Genomic DNA, 25,943 nt, shown 5'->3' on the forward strand with positions numbered 1-25,943 from the left:
GTAATTGGGAATGAAATGTTAGTCCATAGAGGACTTCACTGACCAGTAACAAATAGAGCAGAAAAGACTAACCAAAGTACTGAAGACCCCTAATCTTATATCTCTACATAGCTTTCTTGGTCATTTAGCAGGATTAGGAAACTCTCTACATGTCCACTTTACCCTTTCTGTTCCAGGGCACAGTTGTGGTCAAGCAGATTGGTTCTAAAGACATCTTTTCTTTCCTTTTTATTCCCATCCTAATGCATCTTCCTTCATACTATGTACTGTTTGGGGTTTTACTCTTAAATCATTCACACTGACTCTTTCAACAGGCTGGTATACTAAAGGTCAGAAACAAAAGGTAACAAAAGCTAGACTGGAAATCACAAAAGAAATATGAGAGAGACATTCCACAGAGACTCTGAAACCACTTTTTTTTTTAACCTAATGGTTCACGGAATACAGGGAAATATTATATTGATATATCATTGATTCTAAGATGCACATTTTAAACAGCTCTGAAATTGGAAATGACTTAAAGTAAATACACATGATAATTAAACTGGCAGCTTTTTTCTTTCTTAAGAGTGGAATAAGAAATAATGCACCTTATCACTGATGGCATCTAAGATTCAATTAAGTATACTTGGGTACTATTCAGTGGGGGGAGAAGCTTCTCAGGGGTCACTGTTTCAAAATGTCTCTTTTTCCTACATTCTAAAAGCAATGAGTTTTGGTCAGAGAAAGCAAAATTCACTGAAAACACGTATTAGTCAATTATTATCCTTCATCTTGATAGTTCTTATTTGAGGTGCTTTCAGGACCTTGGAGACCCCTCCATGGCTAAGCCACAGAGCAAAGAAAGAAGCAGATGACCATTCTCTGATCTTAAAATTATTAACAAAGTCCAAATCGTGAGAATGAATTTAGGAGGAAATGAATCCATCTGTACAGATTCCAGAGCTTGTCGGTCAGCCTTCTCCTGAGTTAGGAGATGGTAGGAGTGATTCCTTCATTTATTTTTACAAACTCATCTACAGCCTAGCTTTGTTCCAGTCCAGAACTCTGCTCTATTGCAAAGTCTAACAGTCAAAACACAATTAAGAATCACTCTACTACCACAACCATCACCGGCATTTTGAAAAGGTGTTCAAGGGACAAAAAGTGTTTCCAGCAGCGTTCAGTTAGGTTCAGTCGCTCAGTTGTGTCCAATTCTTTGTGACCCCATGGACTGCAGCATGCCAGGCCTCCCTGTCCATCACCAACTCCCAGAGTTCACTCAAACTCATGTCCATTGAGTCAGTGATGACATCCAACCATCTCATCCTCTGTCGTGCCCTTCTCCTCCTGCCTTCAATCTTTCCCAGCATCAGGGTCTTTTCCAAGGAATCAGTTCTTTGCATCAGGTGGCCAGAGTACTGGAGTTTCAGCTTCAGCATCAGTCCTTCCAATGAATATTCAGGACTGATTTCTTTTAGGATGGACTGGTTGGATCTCCTTGCAGTCCAAGGGACTCTTAAGATCTTGTCTTCTCTAACACCACAGTTCAAAAGCATTAATTCTTCGGTGCTCAGCTTTCTTTATAGTCCAACTCTCACATCCACACATTGCTACTGGGAAAACCATAGCTTTGATTAGACGGACCTTTGTTGGCAAACTAATGTCTCTGCTTTTTAATATGCTGTCTATGTTTGTCATAGCTTTTCTTCCAAGGAGCAAGTATCTTAATTTCATGGCTGCAGTCACCATCTGCAGTGATTTTGGAGCCCAAAATAATAAAGTCTCTCATTGTTTCTATTGTTTCCCCATCTATTTGCCATAAAGTGATGGGACCAGATGCCATGATCTTAGTTTTCTAAATGTTGAGTTTTAAGCCAATTTTTTCACTCTGCTTTTTCACTTTCATCAAGAGGCTCTTTAGTTCTTCTTCACTTTCTGCCATAAGGGTGGTGTTATCTGCATATCTGAGGTTATTGATATTTCTCCCGGCAATCTTGATTCCAGCTTGTGCTTCATCCAGCCCAGCGTTTCTCATAATGTACTCTGCATATAAACTCAATAAACAGGGTAACAATACACAGCCTTGATGTACTGCTTTCCTAATTTGGAACCAGTCTGTTATTCTATGTCCACTTCTAACTGTTGCTTCCTGACCTGCATACAGATTTCTCAGGAGGCAGGTCAGATGGTCTGGTATGACCATCTCTTTCAGAATTTTCCAATTTGTGGTGATCCACACAATCAAAGGCTTTGGCATAGTCATTAAAGCAGAAATAGATGTTTTTCTGGAACTCTCTTGCGTTTTCGATGATCCAGCGGATGTTGCCAATTTGATCTCTGGTTTCTCTGCCTTTTCTAAAAGCAGCTTTAACATCTGGAAGTTCATGGTTCATATATTGTTGAAGCCTGGCTTGGAGAATTTTGAGCATTACTTTACTATGGTGTGAGATGAGTGCAATTGTGCGGTAGTTTGAGCATTCTTTGGCACTGCCTTTCTTTGGGATTGGAATGAAAACTGACCTTTTCCAATCCTGTGGCCACTGCTGAGTTTTCCAAATTTGCTGGCATATTGAATGCAGCACTTTCACAGCATCATCTTTTAGGATTTGAAATAGCGCAACTGGAATTATATCACCTCCACTAGCTTTGTTTGTGATGATGCTTCCTAAGGCCCACTTGACTTCACATTCCAGGATGTCTGGCTCTAGGTGAGTGATCGCACCATAGTGATTATCTGGGTCATGAAGATCTTTTTTGTATAATTCTTCTGTGTATTCTTGCCACCTCTTAATATCTTCTGCTTCTGTTAAGTCCATACCATTCCTGACCTCTATTGTGCCCATCTTTGCATGAAATGTTTCCTTGGTATCTCTAATTTTCTTGAAGAGACCTCTACTCTTTCCCATTTTATTGTTTTCCTCTATTTCTTTGCACTGATTACTGAGGAAGGCTTTCTTATCTCTCCTAGCTATTCTTCAGAACTCTGCATTCAAATGGGTATATCTTTCTTTTTCTCCTTTGCTTTTCACTTCGTTTCACAGCTATTTGTAAGGCATCCTCAACCAGCCATTTTGCTTTTTTGCATTTTTTTTTCTTGCAAATGGTCTTGATCCCTGTCTCCTGTACAATGTCACGAACCTCCATCCATAGTTCTTCAGGCACTCTATCAGATCTAGTCCCTTGAATCTATTTGTCACTTCCACTGTATAATCGTACGGGATTTGACTTAGGTCATACCTGAATGGTCTAGTGGTTTTCCCTACTTTCTTCAATGTAAGTCTGAATTTGGCAATAAGGAGTTCATGATCTGAGCCACAGTCAGCTCCTGGTCTTGTTTTTGCTGACTGTATAGAGCTTCTCCATCTTTGGCTACAAAGAATACAATCAATTTGATTTTGGTATTGACCATCTGGTGATATCCATGTGTACAGTCTTCTCTTGCGTTGAAGAGGGTGTTCGCTATGACCAGTGCGGTCTCAGCAAAACTCTGTTAGCCTTTGCTCCACTTCATTTTGTACTCCAAGTCCAAATATTTCTGTTACTCCAGGTGTTTCTTGACTTCCTACTTATGTTTTCCAATCCCCTATAGTGAAAAGGACATCTTTTTTGGGAGTTAGTCCTAGAAGGTCATGTAGGTCTTCACAGACTTGTTCAACTTCAGCTTCTTCAGCGTTATTGGTTGGGGCATAGAGTTGGATTACTGTGATATTGAATGGTTTGCCTTGGAAATGAACAGAAATCATTCTGTCGTTTTTGAGATTGCGTCCAAGCACTGCATTTTGGACTCTTTTGTTAACTATGATGGCTACTCCATTTCTTCTAAGGGATTCTTGCCGACAGTAGTAGATATAACAGTCATCTGAGTTAAATTCACCCATTTTAGTCCATTTTAGTTCACTGATTCCTAAAATGTTGACGTTCACTCTTGCCATCTGTTTGACCCCTTCCAATTTACCTTGATTCATGGACCTAACATTCCAGGTTCCTATGCAATATTACTCTTTACAGCATCGGACTTTGCTTCTATCACCAGTCACATCCACAACTGGGTGTTGTTTTTGCTTTGGCTCCATCTCTTCATTGTTTCTGGAGTTAGTTCTCCACTAATCTCCAGTAGCATATTGAGCACATACTGACCTGGGGAGTTCATCTTTCAGTGTCCTATCTTTTTGCCTTTGCATACTGTTCATGGGGTTCTCAAGTAGCATACTCCAGTAGCATACTGAGTGAGAAAGGGCAGCTAGGTAAGCTGGCTGGACTTGTCTGCTTTAAAGTAGGTCTGGACTGGCAGTCATTAATTTGGTGAGATTTTCATCTCTCCCTAAATTCTATTTAGCTCACAAAACAATCTTTCAAGACGTAGTAATCTCTCATTTACAGGAGTCCTTTTCCTTCCTCGTATCTGCCTCAATGATCAGAAATGCAGTTCTATGAAGTCCTAGGTCTTCTTTTCCCAAACTCCCTTCCACCCAATACTGATATATACTCCTCCCTTGGAGGGCTTTTTGTTTTTGTGTTCTTGAAACCAAGGACAGTTCTTGTTTGCAACCTTTTTCCTCTTGTTTCATTTGGCTTATCTGAAGCACACTGACGAGTGTCTATATTCCTTTAGGCAAATAATTGGATCTATTTTTGATAAATGGTTTTTGCTGACAGAAATAAAGAGCGGGGCCACTTCCTGTAATTGCAAAACCCCAAAAGGTCTGAAAACCAAAAATTTTGTGTAACTCTTTTGGGAGCAAAACCTGAACTGTCATACTACTTATAGTCCTATTTTATCCTTCTTAGTATGATTATCCACCCATTTTTCTGCAGAAATGTGTTATTAGAGTGCTGACCAGACCCACTTGAAGTGTTATGTAATATGACCAGTATATATCCTTTGTTATTGTTTAGTTGCTAAGTACTGTCTGACTCTTTTGCAACCCCATGGGCTCCATAGGAGCCCACAAGGCTCCTATGTCCATGGAATTCTTCAGGCAAGAATTCTGGAGTGAGTTGCCATTTTCTTCCCCAAGAGATCTTCCCGACCCAGGGATCATACCGGGGTCTCCCTCATTCCAGGCGGAGTCTTTACTGTCTGAGCCACCAGGGAAGCTCCCATACCCTTTGTTAAGTTTTCAAAAATCCAGAACTAGACTTGGGTTCTGGAACATTTGGCCCCAAGGTTTCAAATAATGTACTGTGGATGTACTGTGAACGTGTGGTGTTAAACTCACTTGCTGAACAAGATAACTCCTCTCTGTTCAGACTGATAACTCTGCCTGCAAACTGACCTCTAATATTGAGAAGCAGCTGTCCTCACATTGTAAAACCAAGATGATTAAAATTCTTTAAGATAGTTCTGTTCACAGTACCTACTGCAACAGTAAGATAAGGGACAATTCTCAAATACCAACTTTAAGAGTTCATTAATGCAAGACAACATCTTGCGCCACCCCCTCACCACCAAATATTGGAATGAGGCAGAGCAGTGAGCTTCCTGCTACTGCAAATCCCGATACCAGCAAGTAGGAAACATGAAGCTCTCACCATTCACAATCTCATGTCCAAAAAACATCTTCACTCCTGGGACACTGAGACCAGTCTCTACATTCTTCACTGTTATAGAAAACAATTCATTTGATTAATTAAAAAGTAATAGTCCCTAAAACTTTAAGAAAATATGATACCTCTCAAAATTGCCCAAATCTGAATTTTATAAAAACCACCAAATTCTCTTCCCCAAGGAATGAAGATTCAAAGCTAAAATACAGCTAAATTATAAAGCTATAACCTTGAAACAAGTAGTATAAAGAACAGAGGGAACCCCAGAATGATCAAAGATACACTGAAAAGGCAGAAGTAATACACCAAATTTAAACTTCTGCCAAGAATATCCTAAGGCCTCTGGGGCTAAAGACTATCTATTTATTATATTTCTACTGATTTTCATTCCACATAACTCCAGAAAAAAATTTAAGGCATCTGACTACTTCTAGAGTCCATACCCTTTTCATGCTACATGCCTGATCTATGAATTTTCAGAGACAACAGCCCAACCCCTGGCCCAATTACAGGCTCTTCGGTGAGTAGGTAAAGGATTTAGAAGTTTAGATGTCATGTTTACAACACAGTGTCATTTTTTCTAGATGGAAATGCTCACAGCATCTGTATATCTCCACATCTCTCAGCAATTGAAAACAGTGGAGTTTCATTCTCACTAGTCCATTGAATATATTCTTTGCTGTTACTGCTGTTCAGTCACTAAGTCATGTCTGACTCTTTGCAACCCCACTGATTGTAGCACACCACGCTTTCCTGTTCTTCACTATCTCCCAGAGTTTGCTCAAATTCATGTCCATTGAGTTGGTGATACTATTTAACCTTCTCATCCTCTGCTGCCCTCTTCTCCTTTTGTCTTCAACCTTCCTCAGCAGCAGGGTCTTTTCCAATGATTCAGCTCTTCAAATCAGGTGGCCAAAGTATAGGAGTTTCAGCTTCAGTATCAGTCCTTCCAATGAATATTCAGGGTTGATCTCCTTTAGGATTGACTGATTTGATCTCTGTGCAGTACAAACTCTGCAGACTCCCAAAAGGCTTCTCCAGCACAATTCGAAAGCATCAATTCTTTGATGCTTAGCCTTCTTTATGGTCCAACTCTCACATCTGTACATGACTACAGGAAAAACCATAGCTTTGACTATATGGACTGTCTAGGTTTGTCATAGCTTTCCTTCCAAGGAGCAAGTATTTCTTAATTTCATTGCTGCAGTCACCATCTGCAAAGATTCTTGAGTCCAAGAAAACAAAATCTGTCACTGCTTCCACTTTTTCCCTATCTATCTGCCATGAAGCGATGGGACAGATGCCATGATCTTAAGTTTTTTGAATGCTGAGTTTTAAGCCAGCTTTTTCACTCTCTTCTTTCACCCTCATCAGGAGGTTCTTCAGTTACTATTCACTTTCTGCCATTAAAGTGGTATTATCTGTATATCTGAGGTTGTTGGTATTTCTCCTGGCAATCTTGATTCCAGCTTATAATTCATCCAGTCTGGGATTTTACATGATGTACTCAGCATATAAGTTAAATAGACAGTTACAATATACAGCCTTGTCATACTCCTTTCCCAACGTTTAACCAGTCTGTTGTTCCATGTAAAGTTCTGACTGTTGTTTCTTGATCTGCATACAGGTCTCTCAAAAGACAGGTAATTGACGTCTGATATTGGTTGTCTGATATTTCCATCTCTAAGTGTTTTCCACAGTTTGTTGTGATCCGCACAGTCAAAGGCTTTATTATAGTCATTGAAGCAGATGTGTTTTTTTTTTTAGAATTCCTTTGCTTCCTCTATGATTCAACAAATGTTGGCAATTTGATCTCTTGTTCCTCTGCCTTTTCTAAACCCAGCCTGTACATGTGGAAGTTCTCAGTTCATGTACTGCTGAAGCCTAGCTTGAAGGATTTTGAGCATAACCTTACTAGATGCAAAATGAGCACAATTGTACGGTAGTTTGAACATCCTTTGGCACTGCCCTTCTTTGGGATTGGAATGAAATGACTTTTTCCTGTCCTGTGGTCACTGCTAAGTTTTCCAAACTTGCTGACATATTGAGTGCAGCACTTCAGCAGCAGCATCTTTTAGGATTTTAAATAGCTCAGCTGGAATATATCCTATGGTCAAAGATCACCAACTGCCTATTTTTAAAGTCCCCTGGAAGTTTACTATCTTATACTTGGCTCTCATGCATCCTTTGACAATACTGTTCTCTACTTTCTTGACTTACAAGACATTCTTAGTGTTTATTTCCTTTCCTACTAATTATCCAGAGTCATCATACTAAGTACCTAAGCTAGGCACCATGCTAATTAATTGCCTATGTTTAATTATCCAGTAACATAATGAGACAGGCATTTCATTATCTTCTTTATGGAGGAATCTGAGGCTCAGAAAGGTTGAATAACTTGCTCAAGGTCACACTACTAGTAAGAGAGTCAGGATTCAAACCCAGGCCTCAGTGATTTTAATATGCATCTTATAACCAGCATTTCAGCGTCTCCCTGATTTGCTCCTTCTGGTCTCCTCAGCTGCCTCTACCACCAATGCTTGCCACTTACACACTGACAGTCCCTAGGTTATGTTCTTCATCCTTCTACCTTCTCCTTGAGTGATCATATCCACTTCCTAGTCATCCTAATCCCTCATTTCTCCAATATGGATTATTTCTCTGAGGTCTACTCGAATTTTCAACTAATGGCAGACTTACTGCAAGATTTTTCAAACTGATCATTACCTTCTTGCAGTAACCAACAAACCTGTTCCTCTTCCCATTTCTATCAATAACAGTATTATATGTCAAATCTCAGTCATAAATGTAGGAGTCATTTTCCATTGCACTTTGACTATCTAATTGATTACTAAATTACTAATCCCCTCCATTCCTTGACAAGATTAAGCTCTGACTGCCATTACTTCCTCTTTACTGGGTACCTTGATTGCCTGAATAGTTCCCTGTCTATTCTCCTTGTCTCTTGTTTCTCCCTACTTCAAAGTTTCCTTCACACTGCTATCATAGTGATGTCACTCCCTGCTTTACCCAAATAGTACATAAAATAAGTAATTCAGTTCAATTCATTCATTTAGTCATGTCCAACTCTTTGAAACCCCATGGACTGCAGCACACCAGGCTTCCCCGTCCATCACCAACTCCTGGAGCTTGCTCAAACTCATGTCCATTGAGTCACTGATGCCATCCAACCATCTCATCCTCTGTCATCCCCTTCTCCTCCTGCCTTCAATCTTTCCCAGAATCAGGGTCTTTCCCAGGGAGTCAGTTCTTTGCATCAGGTGGCCAAAGGATTGGAGTTTCAGCTTCAACATTAGTCCTTTCAATGAATATTCAGGACTGATTTCCTGAATCAATGTATCTCCTTGCAGTCCAAGGGACTCTCAAGAGTCCTCTCCAACACCACAGTACAAAAGCATCAATTCTTCAGCATTCAGCTTTCTTTATGGTCTAACTCTCACATCCATACATGACTAATGGAAAAACCATAGCTTTAAGTAAATAGGTATAAAGAAATACATTCAACTTCTTTAGGAATATTTTTTAAAACATGCCAAAATAAAATATCACTCTTTGCCTATAATACTAACAAACTCTGAGAAAAGATACACATTTGCATTTCTTAAAAACTCAAGGCTAGGTTATTTACTGAAATTCACTCACACATTACTAGTAGCAAAGTAAAAACATATAACCTTTTGAAAATCTATTTAGAAACATGCATCAGAAACATTTAAAATATCTGTAACTCTCACCCAGTATTTTCACTTCTAGGAACTATTCCTAAGACAATAATTATAAAATATAACAAATATAAAAATGTATTTTATAATTAAAATTTATTATAACTCATAATTATAAAATATACAATTATATTTTAATTGTAACTTACTATAATTTATAATTATAAAATATTACAAATTTTTTAAGGTTTTTAAGCTTTTCATTTTAAAATGTTTAGCCATTAAACTGAAGTTTCAAATAATATAAGAAAATGTTACACTGTTAACTAAAAAAATGCATATACGATATACCCAATTTCTTATGTCAACTACATTAAAACTATATAATTAAACACTAGAGAGAAATATACCAAAAATTTCATCAGAATTGAACACTGTTGAACGAGCATGTGGCATTTACTGACTATTATCTACTTAGTGCCATTTATTCAGGCTACCAATGTGCTCATTCTCCCCAGACAGCAGTGTCTATTAAATTTCCAAGACATCTCTTTAAGATGAGAAACAACCCCCTACCCTATCTTTCCTCTTCCTCCTGTGTTTACTCCACCAGCTACTACCATATCCCCTTGAGGTTTGAAGCCATGTGGTGAAGATGGTACTATAGAAAGACAAAGAACAACTTTGGGGAGAGTCACAGTAGCTCTGGGATACGTGCCTTCTTTTACATGATTTGTTTAGGCCACTAGAAGTGAATCTGTTTCTAGCAGCTGAGCACAGTTCCTAACTGATACAGCATTAAAAATTTCAGGCAAGTAATTTGAAAATCTATATGACTCCGATTTAAAAGATATTTCAGATTGTTTCTCTTTGCTTTCAGAAGTTCCAAATGTTATGACATGTGGAGGTCCTTCTGATCTGCCCCATGCTTATTTCTCTCTCTAGCCTTATCTCTCACCATATCCTCACACTGAAATTTACTTAGATTGTCTTTTGGGGTTTTTTTGGCTGCACCATAAGGCATGAAGATTCTCAGTTCTTTGACCAGGGATAGAACCCCTGTCTTGGGCAGTGGAAGTGAGGAGTCTTCACCACTGGACCTCAGGCAAGTCCCATACTTAACATTTTCTGAATGCACCAAGTTTTCAGTTCTCTACTTTTACATATGCTGCTACTTCTTCCTAAAACAATGGTCCTCTCAAAGAGTGTTCTCCAGCACAGAATCAGCATCACCTGGAAACTTCTTGGAAACACAAATTCTTGAACTCCACTTAAGACCATAAGAATCAGAAACTCTTTGAGGGGGTGGGAGGCATCAATCTGTGTTTGAACAAGTCTTTCAAGTGATTCTGAAATATAGATGAAGTCTGAGAATCATTGGCTTAAAACAACCTTCGCCGCTTTTCCCAACCAGTTAACTCTTGTGAAGTTACATCTAATTCCAAATACAGTTCTGACATCAATTCCTCCTTTGAGAAGCCTTCGCCACTGTCTTAGATCTAAATTAGAAACTTTGTGTTTCCATAGAGTCCTGTGTGTCCTTCTATCAGAGGATATCACACTGCATTATATCTTTCTACTTATTTATCTGTCTCCTTCAGTTCAGTTCAGTTCAGTCGCTCAGTCATGTCTGACTCTCTGCGACCCCATGAATTGCAGCACGCCAGGCCTTCCTGTCCATCACCAACTCCTGGAGTTCACCCAAACTCATGTCCATCGAGTCAGTGATGCCACCCAGCCATCTCATCCTCTGTCGTCCCCTTCTCCTCCTGTCCCCCATCCCTCCCAGCATCAGGGTCTTTTCCAATGTGTCAACTCTTCATATGAGGTGGCCAAAGTATTGGAGTTTCAGCTTCAGCATCAGTCCTTCCAATGAACACCTAGGACTGATCTCCTTTAGGATGGACTGGTTGGGTCTCCTTGCAGTCCAAGGGACTCTCAAGAGTCTTCTCCTACACCACAGTTCAAAAGCATCAATTCTTCGGCGCTCAGCCTTCTTCACAGTCCAACTCTCACATCCATACATGACCACTGGAAAAACCATAGACTTGACTAGATGGACCTTTGTTGGCAAAGTAATGTCTCTGATTTTTAATACGCTGTCTTGGTTGGTCATAACTTTCCTTCCAAGGAGTAAGCGTCTTTTAATTTCATGGCTGCAATCACCATCTGCAGTGATTTTGGAGCCCCCAAAATAAAGTCTGACACTGTTTCCACTGTTTCTCCATCTATTTCCCATGAAGTTATGGGACCAGATGCTATGATCTTCGTTTTCTGAATGTTGAGCTTTAAGCCAACTTTTTCACTCAGGTCCTCTTTCACTTTTATCAAGAGGCTTTTTAGTTCCTCTTCACTTTCTGCCATAAGGGTAGTGTCATCTGCATATCTGAGGTTACTGATATTTCTCCTTACTAGCGTAAGTTTTTCAAGGACAGAGACCATATTATTCTTATCCATATCCCTGCTACCCAGCACTGTACCTGGGATATAAAACTCAATATATGATTACCAAATGAATTAATATTGTAAAAGCCTGATATCATCCCATCCTAGCCCACAAAAGTTTAACTAATAATATGGCTTAACAGTAATACTAATCTCTCAAATGTCATTTACACCTTTCAATTGTGAACTTGAAACTTACTGTGCCAGGAAAACAACTACTCTAAGAAGTCAATATTCTAGCTGAATAAAAACTCTACATTGAGGCTTCAAGATGAACACATGGAAGAGGCTAAAAGGGTGGCATGCTTAGAGATAGTAGAAACTCTGAGCCCATTCCCACAAACCTTGCCCTATAAATCTCCTCCATCTGGCTGTTCCTGAATTATATCCTCCGTAAAGGAACTGGAATCGAAACTGGGAGGTGTAAAGGCTACACTGTGACCGTGAGGATAACAGGCGATCACTGAAGCAGCAGAGTAGGAGCACAAGATGCCTCATCTCTCCTGGAATCTTTCAGCCACTGCACTCTTCCTCAGCAGTCTACCTCCGGGCTTCTTTGTGCATGACAAAAATTAGACCCTTACCGTCTTTGGAATTCGTCTGTTGAAGCCAAAAGCAATTCTATCTAATACAGTTTTCATTTTTAATTTCAAGGTGCATATGGAGAGAAATTAAAAGATGTACCCAATTTTAAAAAAACCTATATACTGAAATTTTCCACTATCATGTCAATAGAAGTACAGAGGTGGACAAGCCAGCATACACAGTCATATTGCTCCATTAGGGAAAATAACATGCTAATCTTCCTCCCACCTCTCCCCTAAAATAGGATTAATGCCACTCTTCCAGTTGCTAAGAGAGCCCAGAATCATCACCCAAACACACTTATTAGTCTCCTAGAAGGCAGGAGATTATGAGAAATAAAATGAGACCTTTCTTCAGAACAACAATCTTGTCAGGGTCCACATGCTGCAGCACTCCTTCAAAAATGCCACAAACTAATGTGAGTCTCACTCTTCTCCACAAAATCTGGTTGAGGAAATGGTAGTCACTGCTGAGATCCATGCTATTTGATTCCAAGGGGAGTCTTCAAATAACCTTCTTTAATATCTAAACCCTTGAAAATAAAAGAGATCAATGATTTTTTAAATATTTTGGGAAAAATGAGGTTATTTTTCCTTTCATCATACTTGGGACAAGAAAAATAAAAATATTCGAGTAATTCTGCTTATCATTTAGAATTATAATGAGAAAAAGATCATTGCAAGTATCAACTCTAACTTATACATGGGAAACTGAAAACTATAAGACTTCAGGCAAAGAGGGTTTGATTTCTTTGTCTATAAAATGGCCTAATATCATCTATCCTTCCTTAGCTAAATGGAGCAAGAAGAACATTTAGAGGCCTTTCAAAAGCATATACATACACCATTTTAACATCAGCCAAAAAAACTAAAAGATCAAATGAAAAAAAAATGATATTGGCAAACACTTGACAACACATGTTGCAATGAATTGTTTACCCAGAAATGTCCAGGATCTAATCTCTTCTGGATATAACCTCTTCTAGATTAATAACACTTCCAGAGTTTCACACTGTTAACAATCAAAGAATAAGTGAGTTAGAATTATCACAATTTCTGCATTACCAATCCAGTTGCCATGTCACTCTGAGGGCCATTCCACCCCACCTTAGCCACAGCTCAGGGACTGGGCTGCTGTGATGTCACCAACCAGTCACCAACCAGTCATGTGCAGCCTGACAGATTAAACCACCACACGCCATGCAACGGTTTTCTAAAATTCAACTGTTTTTGTAAAAATGATGTATGCTCATTATAAAAAGGATAACAATGCAGAAATGCACAAAAACTTTATCTTGCAGAAATAACTGTCATTCACAGTAGATACTCTTATATCCCTTAGTGTAATACTGTAATTTAAAAGATGAATTCTTTTTTAAAAAAAGATCTTTTAGAACAATCCTGTTATTTGGATGTCTTTGTATTTTGAACCTCAGCTAAGTGTTCCTCCACAGTGGTTTAAATTTAAAAGTGGCTTGCCTTCACCACAGTTGGAATAGTCAACTAGTGAATTTTGCAACTTAGTTTAACTACAAAAGATTGACCAAATAACTAAGGCCCAATTCATCTAGGAAGAAGGTGAGAAGTTACATAGTGTTTTTAACCAGATAAATAACTTACACTTTAATATTTTAAGGTCTAGCAAGTGTTTTCACAACTGTTGTCTGTTGCCCACAACAACTGCCTGATTTACATACGTAGAAACTGAGGCTTAAATTAAGATTTAAGACACCTGCCCAAGGTTACACAGCTAGAAAGTAGTGGAACCTGAACTAAAACCAGGCCTCTAGTGGAGATGAGTGCAGCACCGAGTGTTATGCTTCCAGAGGGAACACAGAACAAAGTCACCAGAGTGCCTGGAAAAATCATTCTTCCTTGTTCCAGTCAATTCAACAAGCAAAAGGGGAATTTTTACAGAAATAAAAGAGAATATAAAAATGGAAAAACCAGCCCTTATACTAGAGATAAAAATTAACTTACATTTTCAAAAGATACATAAGAAATAAGCTTGTGAAATGCTTGGGGAAAAAAGGAAATTTAAGAAATGTTAAAGTAAATCAGAAAAACATTAACACAAAGCAAAGATAGCTCTACTGCGGACGACTGCAAAAGGTAAGATTCAAGATTAGTAAGGAGCAAGGTCAGGATCCAGAGATGGGCTTCACGGCATACTCAGAAAACGGACACTCAAATTGCTGACAACACAGATTTTTCTACCGTACTTATTTATACTCTTAAGATAAAAAGAAGCTCCTGTGGCCGAGACGGGCATATCCAACATGTCACCCTTTGCTGATGAAGGCAGACATCATTAAGTCAGAGGAGAGCAAGTCAATCATGAAAATAACTCAGTGTAACTAGAACCTCCGTAACCTAAGTTGACTACCAGCCCTCTAAGACAGTCTTCTAGGGCTTAGGTACTAAGAGAGATGTCAGAATTTGGTTCTTCTGTAAGTGAAACCAGTTTTGTATAAAATAACAGGGGTGGCGAAGGGGTGTAAAGGCATTGAAGCCACAGCAAATGAACTGGTTCTCCTGAGGTGTACTAATTCGATAGGTGGCTTTAAACGTTTTCAAGAAAACAAACAAAAATATGCCATGAGAACAAAATGCAAATTTCCTCATTTTTAAGGCAAAATAAGAAACTTAAACGGCGGCCATACGTTAAAATCTGTACTCCGCCGTTAGGTTGTTTTTTTTTTTTTTTTTCTCCAACGGAAATTTGTGCCTGTTTCAGCCAAACGGTGAATTCTTAGAGCTTCAATCTTGAACTGAAAAGAGAAGGACTTCTTTTAAGGAAGAAATCTCGGAACGTTCCAAACCCTCGGTAGCAGTTACCAGAGGGCAATCCCGAAATCAACCAGAGAAAGTACGCAGCTAGGGTGCTGACACGCTGGAGCCGACGCCTACCGGCTGTTTCCCGAGGAGCCAATCGGCGCGCGGTCCCGAGACTGGCTCGCGAGCTCCCCCTGCGGCTTGGAGGAGAGAGAGCCTCCAGGAAAAAATGCAGAGGTGCAATGCAACTCCCAGCATGCAGTTCCCAGGAGACACACCCTAGCGTTCAACCGAGCCACGTTTTGCCGCTCTGTTTTTTGTTTCTCTTCGCAATCCATACTAACTGTAGGGTGGGATTTCTAGTGTTAGAGTTCTGTGAGAAACAGGTTGGCTACACTGACTGCCACAGGTCAGTGTGTTGTAAAACAGTGGGTCAATGGTGTTGCCCTTTTAGTTGCGGGCGCTAGGCACAGTGTGGCATTGCCCCTTTAAGACCGGTGGCATCATGGTTCCGGGGGCGTGGTCTGTTTTTAGTTAGACCCGGCCCGGCGCTGGGCTAATTCATTCGGGGCTGGAGCTAGGAACGTCGACGTCGGCTCCAGCGCTGAGCGCAGCCTCACTCCCAATTGGCTGGGCCTCCGGCCTGCCTATCGCCGCGCACCACCCCTGGGTTCCCTTCCCAGTCCGCAGTAGAAATACTGCCTTCTCCCTTCTTTGACCCCGGCCCTTCCTCCCCTTCGTCCCTCCCTCTTACCGCCTCTGTCGCTTCAGGCGCCCCTGCTCCCAGCGGAGCTCCCGGCTTGGTGATGGGGTCCCGGGCCTCCACGTTACTGCGGGACGAAGAGCTCGAGGAGATCAAGAAGGAAACTGGCTGTGAGTTCGGGTAGGGGTTGGGAACGCGGCCGGGCGCCTCTGGCTGGCCTCACGACCGAGGGCGACTGTCGCTGAGATCTGGAGCTGGGGTGCTGAGAGTTTGGGGGTTCCTAGGCATCCTCCAGCGCTGGAGCTTCGGGGATGATGGAGGACCTGTTCTTACAGCTAAGGCTACCCGCGGTAGGACTCTGGCTCTTGTGCGGCTCCCCTTCTCATCAAAGACAGGAGTCGCGATCACCCATAAATCACTGATCCCGCTCTTTTCTCCTTCCCCTGCTCTTGAAAGTCCCCGAACTCTTTTCCTTTGTCTTTCCTCGTACCAAACTTAAATTCAGGAACTCTGGATAGGTCTTGTAGAAAACATTGTCTTCTTTCCTGTGACGTTTCTAGACAAGGACTTAAAACCACTGACAACTGTGGGAAATCAGACAAATTCTTGCCGCAACTGGAAAAATAAATCTAGAAAGTGAGATCGTGTAGTAAGGTTTTTGAAGACGTGACCTGGTGATGGAACACCGTAAAGAGTCAGGAGTCTGAGAGTATGAGACTTCTTTCATTCTGAGCTTGTGGAGAAAAAGTGCAGATGTTGTGACTACCAGTTTTTTATTTACACTGAGGATGCTAGCTGTCCTAATTTCAGATATATTGATTTCTACTATGCTGGTGTATTTCATGCAGTCGCCATGGAAATTGGATGTGCTCCAAAAATCTCAGTGAATTTGTAGAGGAACTGATTTTTGTGGTCTAATCTCTTCCTCTGAATCTGAAAGAGGCAACAGGGTTTTGTGAATTCAGAAGCCCTGTAAAACACCATGGTACATTTGTGTAGCCCTTGATAATGGATACAATATTTCTCAGTAATCCATTATGACTCTTGTATTTTACATGAGTTATGTAAGCATCTGGGCTCTGAGTCTTCATAATTTCTGTTTTTGATAATGAGATGGCCACAAAGTAACTCAGTGATTCATTTGCAGAAAATATTGAATGCTGAGGGAACCTCAGAATCACTCAGGCAAGGGTGGCCTGAGACCAATTAAATAAATACTTTCTGATAGCCCATGCTTTCTGATAGCCCAGCTTTCTAGAATCTTCAAGTTGGAAGGGATGTTATTTAGCCTCATCCCTTGTCATATTGGTTTACTGTTTTCAGCATCTCCTAACTTAGTCATTAAGCTTCTCTATAAAGATTTTAAGGAGCTCACCACCTACCAATGAGTCCTTTTTATGATTTTGAATGAAGACAAGAAAGTAGGTAGATGTTTATAATGTGCAGTACTTGTTTAGCCACTTGACCTTGTGGTCATTTTATTACTTACTCTGATTCCAAGAGTAGAAACATAGATGGTTTGGATTCAGCAAGCATTTTATTACATCTTGTGGCTATGACCTCTGGCCACACTTGTAAACATAAGAACTACTTTAGGTCTAAGGTGACACCAGAATTAAAGCATTCTTTCTTAAAATAAAGAGTCACATAATGAGGGAGTATAAACCAGAGTGCTGGTGGGAAAAAGCTGTTTTTCCCTCAAGAGGAAGGGAGCAGTAATCCCATTCTTGTTTTATTATGTTTCACCAAATGAAAGTGGCCTTGATTGCCTTGGGACTCTAGGTTTTTTCACTGTGTGACTGTGAGAATGGAGTACTCCTGCAGAGCTATTTTCCTAGTTGCCGAAAAGAGAATCCAGCCTGAGGGAGAGTCTCAGCCGCACCAAGACAAATGTACATATTGAGCCAGAAAGTGTAATGTTGTAAACAAGTACTTATTGAATTTTTGCAGCGTCTATACTCAGTATGGGGAGAAGGAAATGGCAACCCACTCCAGTTTTCTTGCCTTGAGAATCCTGTGGACAGAGGAGCTTGGAGGGCTGCTGTCCATAGGGTTGCACAGAGTCGGACACAACTGAAGCAACTTAGCATGCATGCATGCATTGGAGAAGGAAATGGCAACCCACTCCAGTATTCTTGCCTGGAGATTCCCAGGGACAGAGGAGCCTGATGGGCTGCCATCTATGGGGTCGCACAGAGTCGGACACGACTGAAGCAACTTAGCAGCAGCAGCATTCTCAGTACAATACTGGGTATTTAAAATAGGTAGTGACAAAAGATGCCCACAAGAGTTAGGATTAGCATCAAACATGCTGCTGCTGCTAAGTCACTTCAGTCATGTCCCACTCTGTGTGACCCCATAGACGTCAGTCCACCAGGCTCTCCTGCCCCTGGGATTCTCCAGGCAAGAACACTGGAGTAGGTTGCCATTTCCTTCTCCAGTGCATGAAAGGGAAAAGTGAAAGTGAAGTCGCTCAGTCATGTCCGACTCTTAGCGACCCCATGGACTGCAGCCTACCAGGCTCCTCCATCCATGGGATTTTCCAGGCAAGAGTACTGGAGTGGGGTGCCAAGCATCAAACATAAGATACCTGAAATTATGTAGCACCCCTTCCAGAACTCAGGGAACAGTCATTGTGAACTGGCCTTGAGGAGGAATTGGGCCATGATATATGCATCAATTGATTAGATTTGGATAAATTAAGCTAGAGCATTTTGAGTGGCTTCCAGGCATCTCCCCGACCTGCTACGCTGTCATTCTGCTGTGGGAGTTGAGCTGTCAGTTTCTCCAGTTAGTGCCCATCAGCAGAATTGATTTTTAAAGCAATAGTTTTAGCATGATGCAAAAGGTTTAGAAGAATAAAAACAGCAAACACCTGAGGGTGGTGTAGAGTGATGAAATTAGCCCTGTTTTCCTCTGCTTCTTGTTCTATAAAGAGTTTGGGGAACTGTCATTCCGAAACACTTCAAGTTAAGAACAAGTACAAGACATTTCACTACTCCCTTTGCCAGAAGAAAACGTACCATAAATAAGTAAAATTGACTTTATATGCAGTATGAAAGCTTTGTTATTTGTAAGTCTAAATTGGTTAGAATTCACGTATGACTAGTTTATCCGGTATTTGAAATGTAATCTCTTAAGTGTTTAGAAAAGTACTTCTAAGTAAGAATTCCTTGTACACCTTTAGTTTCATCATCTGTAAATGAAAATAAAAATAGTACAACTTTTTGAATTCCTAGTGAGGATTAAATGAGAAAAATTATGTAAACTATGTAGAATAGTGTCTGGGTATGTAATAAGCACCAGGTGTTAGCTATTTTCATTTTGATCTATAGATAACAATCATCTTATCGTGAAAACACCATTAGCATATGCTAGTTATAGAAACCACGTCTAGTATATAACTGGAGAGGTGACAGTATTTTGCACTTTTTCTGTTTTCCGGAGACATTGGACTAGGAATCACGTTTTCCCAACTTGAAGAAATAAAACTTTGGAAGGAGTAGAAATCCTGATATATCCAAGAGTTTAAAAAAAAATACTGTCTAAAGACACGAGTTGGCATAAAACATTTGCTATATTGTCTTAGTTCTGTTATCTTCTTTCACACTTCAGCATTTCCATAAGTTAAAATCATTTGAGTAAAAGCTGTCAGTAGGGGAAAGGTCAGAGTGTCTTGGGAGTTTCTGAAACCTCCACCCTTAGTTCACTTAACTATATGGCAATAACCTGGGTGTGAATGACTTAAAACCTTTACAACAGAAAATAGCCACATAATCCTTGAGGAACAATTCACACCAGTTGAGTAGTGATAAATTCCAATTGATTTATTTTTAGTCTCTGTCTTCTGGTATGTGTCACGTGATATGGCAAAGGTGCTGAACAGGTTTGGGAAGTAAGTTCTACAGGCCAGTGAAGTTCTGTTTGTTTGAAAGGGTGTAGTGATGATGGCATTAGTGTGGATTTCTCTGTAATTGTAACAAAGAGCACAAGCCTGGCAAAGGCAACTGCTTGAGAATAATTTCCTGAGCTAGAATGTAAGTGGAAGTTCAACTGAAGGCTGTTCCTGCCTCATGACACAGGACACATTCATGGCCCTCAGCTGCCTTGCCATGGTGCCTGAGGGTTCTGCCACTGCAGAAGACCCTGCTGTCTCCAGCTCCTACTGAAAGAGCATTGCACATATTACTAACATCTTCAGCTGATTTTGGATTAAGTGATTTGCAAAACTCTGTACCTCCCCCACCCTACCCCCCACCTTTTTATGATGAAAAATTTCAAACATACAGAAAAGTTAAAATAGTATAATGAACATCCATATAATTCAACATTTTAATTCAACAGTTGTTAACATTTTGCTATATCTGTCTATTTGTATGTGTGTGTGTGTGTATATATATATATATATATATTCTTTTTGATGAACCATTTTAAAGTTGCAGATAGTCAAAACTTTTCACCCCTTAAGCTTTAAGCATATATTCCTGAGGACAGGGATTTGTTTCCTGCATAACCACAATACTATTATCACACCTAAGAAAGTTTGACTCTGGCTAGGAAGACTGAGGAATTCGGGTGCTGGGGAGACTTTTCATTATGTACACTTTTTGTACTATTTTTACCATGTGGATAGATTGTTTTCTCAAACTAAAACAACCTAGTATAAAAAGAAATACAACTTGAATGTGATCATTGTTTAAGAAAAGTAACCTGAAGTATAATACTGTAAGTATTAAAAACTGACCCCATGGGCTAAATATTATGAAGTTTTTAAAAAGCACTCCAAAGCAATATAGAAAAATTATGAATTAATAAATGAAAAATAAGCTATTATAACTATGTAAAGTGCACAAGTGACATATTAGGTAATATATGAAGACATGAAAACAGTGGCATTGATATTGTAAACAAATTTTGTCTTTTCAAAAAGTCTTTTGAGAAAGTTAGTCATTCTTAAACCAACTTATTTTGTGAAAACTAAAAAAAAACTTTAGTTCTAGAGCAACATTTGAGGCCTGAGGCCATAGCCTGTTCAGGTTCCTGAAGAAGACAGTTGTGGCTGGCAGAATCAAGAGAAAGGTGGAGATTAATTAGTACAGCAGTAAAATTGTACCTGCAGGCTCACAGTATAAGGATAATGATGATAATAGCTAACCTGGCGTGCTTACCAGGTGCCAGACCTTGGCCAAGCACTTTTCTCTCCTGGACTGAGTTAGTTCACTGCACAACCCCATTCACTCAGCCCTCATTCGTGAGCTGTGGTGCCATGTTTGGAATCAGACTGTCAGCCTGACTCTCAGAGGAGTGTTTACTGCGCACACCTGCCTATCGGGCAGAAAGGTCCCCACCGGCTTCCTCAGTGTCTGGGCTCCTGCTGGCTCTGCCCTGGCAGGGGTGGTTCTGCCTCTTCTGCTCCCTGCTCTCCTTGAGAGCTAGTACAGAACAGAGCCCAGGCTGGCTTGAAACCTGAGGCTGAAGAATTTACTGCTTGGCCCGGGGTGTCCTCTCATACTAGCTTTGGGCCACTCACTTCCTGTTTCTCCTGCGTGTGCCTGTGTTAATTTTGTCCCATTGTTCCCAAAACTGCGAGTGGGTTTTTGTTGCATGAGCTGGGGGAGGAGGACAACTATCAGAACTCCCTGAGCCACCCCTTTACCCCTGAAGGTACAGCCTAGGACGAAGTCCACACTTGTCACACCCTTTTTGGCTGTTGTCTTTTCTCCTTTGATAACTATTTTTTTCCCTCCTATCTCCAGTCTACCGCGAGATTAAACTATTTCCCAGGAATTCCTTTTTTGCATTTTCAAAGTTTCATTGTCTACCTGTGGTTAGTCCCTCATTTTAATTGTCAGCTTGTACCTGAGTTAGTGCAAAATGAGGAACAAAGTAACTTCCTTGTAGATGTCATCTGAAGATAGCACAACCGTTTTACAGATTGCCTAATCTTCTTTCTTGGAACCCATTCCTTTACTGGGAACTCAGTGGAGCTCATGCAGTTGCAGAGAAAGAGGCTGACCCAAGGCTGTAGTGATTTTTTACCCAAAGATCAGCCCTGAGGGAAAAGATAAAAGTCACTGATGCTTGAGGAAAAGTAAACTAGATTTTAAAAATACTGTCTGTTTCACATGCCCTAGTCCTTAATTCAGCACATGTTACCTACCCAACTGCACAAGTCTGAAACACCAAACTGATTAATAGGGATGTGTTTTTGATCAAAGCTGGAATTTTCATAGCTTCTAAGTCAGGGTACTGAAAGGTGAAAGTTTCACACTTTCCTTTTAAACTAAATTTAGCTTTGTTTTGTTAAATCTTAACCAACTGACATTTAACACAGAGTCTTAATTAACCCTAGACTTCACTCTTGAGAGTCAATTTTGTTTACTCTTGATTTATTTTCTAACTCCTTTCATTCTTTCTGTTTTGACACACTAGAGGTGAGTTAGTTGAGACATCGCACCACTTTACTGACTTTGAAGCATTTAACGGTGAGCTGGGACCAGAAAGGCAGCTGGTTTCCAAAGGGCCACTCACATTCAGGTTGAATTTGACCAGAGGACAACTTCTCTAACTGCAACTAATTCTGTGTTCTTCAGTTTCTCACAGTCAGATCACCCGCCTCTACAGCCGGTTCACCAGCCTGGACAAAGGAGAGAATGGGACTCTCAGGTAGGCATTTCCTTTCTTTATTTCCTGCTAGTGGCTGAATAGCTGCTTTTATCCAGAGAGCTTACATCTGGCAGGCAGAGAGCACGGACCATTTCTTCACGCATCTTTAAGTGTTATTGATCCACAAGGGACTTAAACAGAACAATGGATTTACATTTATCACTAGGTGCTCGCTGCTTTACCCCCTGCTCCCCTTAGTTTGATTGGCCATTACTCGGACACGACTGAGCGACTGATCTGATCTGATCTGATCTGGTCCTGGAAATGTACCTTCGGAAATTTCAGCTCTCTCTGCTTGGATTTTCCCACAGCCCTTCCCCAAACATGTTAGCTTTCAGGAGACTGATCCATAGCAAGCCAAGGTGGTCTAAGTTGCTTTGTCCTCTTTTCTCTAATTTCTCAACTCAACCCAATCCCTAGGGTACATCAGTTTATATGTATTAATGTTAGATAAGGTGGTCAGTATATTTATCTAGAGCAGTGTTTCTCAACTAAGGGCTATTTTCCCGAGTGGCCAAATACCTGGAGACATTTTGGATTGTCACAGCTGGGGAATGCTACTGATGTCTAGCGGGTCAAGGCCAGGAATGTGGCTGACCATCCTACAATGCACAGGACAATCCTTCCTAAATGTCAGTAGTGCCAACGTTGAGAAACTGGTCTAGAGTAAGTATATGACTTCAGATTTACTGTGAAGCTCTATCATTTTATATTTGAAAATGTCTTGTCATAGTCAAATGAAATATCTCCTGAGCACCACCTCCCAACCTAATTCTTAAGTAACACCTAACTCTTGTTACTATTGTTTCTCAGCTTTGATTGACTGATAGAACAAAGCTGTTTGCCTTTCTGGTGGATGGCAAGAAATAATGTAGGCTTCTAGCACAGGTGTGGGGTTCGCATAAAAGGGGAAAGAATATAGTTGCTAAGCCTTTGTGTATAATCCTCAGGCAGAACAGCTTAGAAATCTATAGGGCCGTGTTTGTTTAGAGCCATGTCTGGTTTCGCTGGAAGCTGGAGTTGACCAAGATCATGCTGTCCAGTCATTAAAGTCAACGACTATGGAGTACCTATCATATGCAAAGACCACACTTGTACTTTGTCTTTTTAATTTAATTTTACTTTTGAGGCAAAAGACACATTACATAAAATTTACCATTAAAAAGTGTGCTTTTTAATGGCATTAAACACATTCACAACACAGTTTAATACGTTCACGTGTTACCACAGTCTAGTTCTAGAACATTTTCATCAGCTCAGATGGAAACCTCATGCTCATTGAGTAGTCACTTCCCATTCCTCTTTCTATGGACATTTCATACAAGTGGAATCATACAGTGTGTGGCCTTTTGTTCACTCGCTCTTTTGTTCACTAACTCTTTCATTTTACATGGTGTTTTCAAAGTTCTTTCATGGTGTGTATCAGTACTTCTTTCCTTTTTACGGCTGAGTAACATTCCCTTTTGGGCTTCTCTGGTGACTCAGTAGTAAAGAATCCAACTGCCAATGCAGGAAATTTGGATTTGATCCCTGGGTGGAGAAGATCCCTAGAGAAGGAAATGACAAGCCCACTGCTATTCTTGCCTGGGAAATCCCATGGACAGAGGAGCCAGGTGGGTTACAGTCCATGAGATCACAAAAGAATTGGACAGGACTTAGCAACTAAACAGCAACAACAGTATTCCACTGTATGCATAGACTATATTTTGTTTGTTCATTCATCATTTGGTGGGGATTTGAGCTATTAACATCTTTTGCCTATTATGAACATTTTTGTGTGGACTTATGTTTTAAGGATATAAACTTAAGCATATGTACTTGAGCATATACCTAAGAGTAGAATTATGGGTCCTATGATAATTTTATGCTTAATTTATTGCAGACCCACCAAACTATTTTCCACAGCTCTGTACTATTTTACATTCCCACCAGCAATGAAACGCAAGTTCAAATTTCTCCTCATCAGCACTTTTTTTAAATTTATTTTTTAAATTGAAGGATATTTGCTTTATAGAATTTTGTGGTTTTCTGTCATACATCAATAAGAATCAGCCATAGGTACACCCATGTCCCCTCCCTCCCCAACCTCCTTCCCATCTCCCTCCCCACCCCACCCTTCTAGATTGTCACAGAGCTTCTGTTTGAGTTCCCTTAGTCATACAGCAAGTTCCCATTGTCTATCTATTTGACATATGGTAGTGTAAGTTTCGATGTTACTCTCTCCATGCATCTCACCCTCTTCTCCCCTCTCCCCGTGTCTATAAGTCTATTCTCTATGTCTCTTTCTCCATTACTGCCCTGAAAATAAATTCATTGGTACCACCTTTCTAGATTCCATATATATGTGTTAGTATAAGATATTTATATTTCTCTTCCTGACTTACTTCACTCTGTAAAATAGGCTCTATGTTTGTCCACCTCATTAGAACTGACTCAAATGTGTTCCTTTTTATGGCGGAGTAATATCCCATTGTATATACATACCACAGCTTCTTTATCCATTCTTCTGTTGATGGACATCTAAGTTGCTTCCATGTTCTAGCTATTGTAAATAGTGCTGCAATGAACATCGGGGTACATGTGGTTTTTCAATTTTGGTTTCCTCAGGTCATATGCCTAGGAGTGGGATTGCTGGGTCGTATGGTGGCTTTATTCCTAGCTTTTTAAGGAATCTCCATACCATCTTTCATAGTGGCTGTATCAATTTACATTCCCACCAGCAATGCAAGAGGGTCCCCTTTTCTCCACACCCTGTCCAGCATTTATTGTTTGTAGACTTTGCTCATTAGCACTTATCGTCTCTCTTTTAATTTTAGTAGATGTGAGTGGTAGACCATTTTGGTTTTGATTGCACTTCCCTAGTGGCTAATGATGTTGAGCATCTTTGTGCTGCTTGACCATTTGTATGTCTTCTTTGGGGAAGTGCATATTCAAGTCCTTTGCCTGTTTTTCAATTGGAGTTTGTCTTTTTTGTTGTTAAGAGTTCTTTTTATATCTGAGATACCAGACACGATCTGCAGATATTTTTTCTTATTCTCTGAATTGTCTTTTCACTCTCTTTCTAGTGTTTTTTGAAACACATAGCTTTAAGCTTTGAAGTCCAGCTTACCTAACTTCTTTTGGTGTGCATGCTTTTCATGTTGATTCTGTGAAACCATTGCCAAGTCCACGGTCATGAAGATTGCCCCTATGTTTTCTTCTAAAGAGTTTTATAATTTTAGCTTTTATATTTAGGTCTTTGATTCATTCTTCATCACACCATGTGGATTGTGAAATCTGAGTTCCCCTACCAGGATTTGGACCTGGGCCCTGGCAGTGAAAGGGCCAAGTCTTAACCACTGGACCACCAAGGAATTCCCTCATTTTTGAGTTTCTTATGTGTATATACACACAGAATTTTTTGGTATATTTATACAAAATGGAAAAAAATAAAGAGGGCGGTGGGGAGGGGGGGGGAGGGCTTCCCTGGCAGTCCTGTGGTTAAGATTCCTTGCTTCCACTGCAGGGGATGTAGGTGCAGTCCCTGGTGGTCGAACTAGATCACACACGCTGTGCAGT

The 25,943-nt window shown here is 40.3% G+C and overlaps 2 protein-coding genes across 5 annotated transcripts in view; one reads left to right on the forward strand and one right to left on the reverse strand.

Moving 5' to 3' along the window:
- Positions 1 to 15,491, reverse strand: part of EXD1 (exonuclease 3'-5' domain containing 1) — a 42,295-nt gene extending 26,804 nt beyond the window's left edge. Inside the window, exons 1-4 of one of the 4 annotated variants that reach the window (XM_061430813.1) lie at positions 14,905 to 15,491; positions 13,181 to 13,253; positions 12,590 to 12,774; positions 5,515 to 5,583 (exon numbers count right to left, since the gene is read on the reverse strand). In XM_061430813.1, coding sequence (XP_061286797.1) covers positions 5,515 to 5,583; positions 12,590 to 12,722 — 202 coding nt within the window. In that variant the 5' untranslated portion in view covers positions 12,723 to 12,774; positions 13,181 to 13,253; positions 14,905 to 15,491. Of the gene's footprint in view, positions 1 to 5,514; positions 5,584 to 12,589; positions 12,775 to 13,180; positions 13,254 to 14,463 lie in introns of all 4 variants that reach the window. The other 3 variants (XM_061430814.1, XM_061430815.1, XM_061430816.1) reach the window with 3 other exon arrangements.
- An 89-nt stretch (positions 15,492 to 15,580) lies between these two features.
- The window catches only part of CHP1 (calcineurin like EF-hand protein 1), a 36,711-nt gene continuing 26,348 nt past the window's right edge, over positions 15,581 to 25,943 (forward strand). The window contains exons 1-2 of the mRNA XM_061430822.1: positions 15,581 to 15,889; positions 22,313 to 22,385. Coding sequence (XP_061286806.1) covers positions 15,823 to 15,889; positions 22,313 to 22,385 — 140 coding nt within the window. The 5' untranslated portion in view covers positions 15,581 to 15,822. The remainder of the gene's footprint in view (positions 15,890 to 22,312; positions 22,386 to 25,943) is intronic.

This window comes from Bos javanicus, chromosome 10 (assembly GCF_032452875.1).
Source record: "Bos javanicus breed banteng chromosome 10, ARS-OSU_banteng_1.0, whole genome shotgun sequence".
Taxonomy (NCBI): domain Eukaryota; kingdom Metazoa; phylum Chordata; class Mammalia; order Artiodactyla; family Bovidae; genus Bos; species Bos javanicus.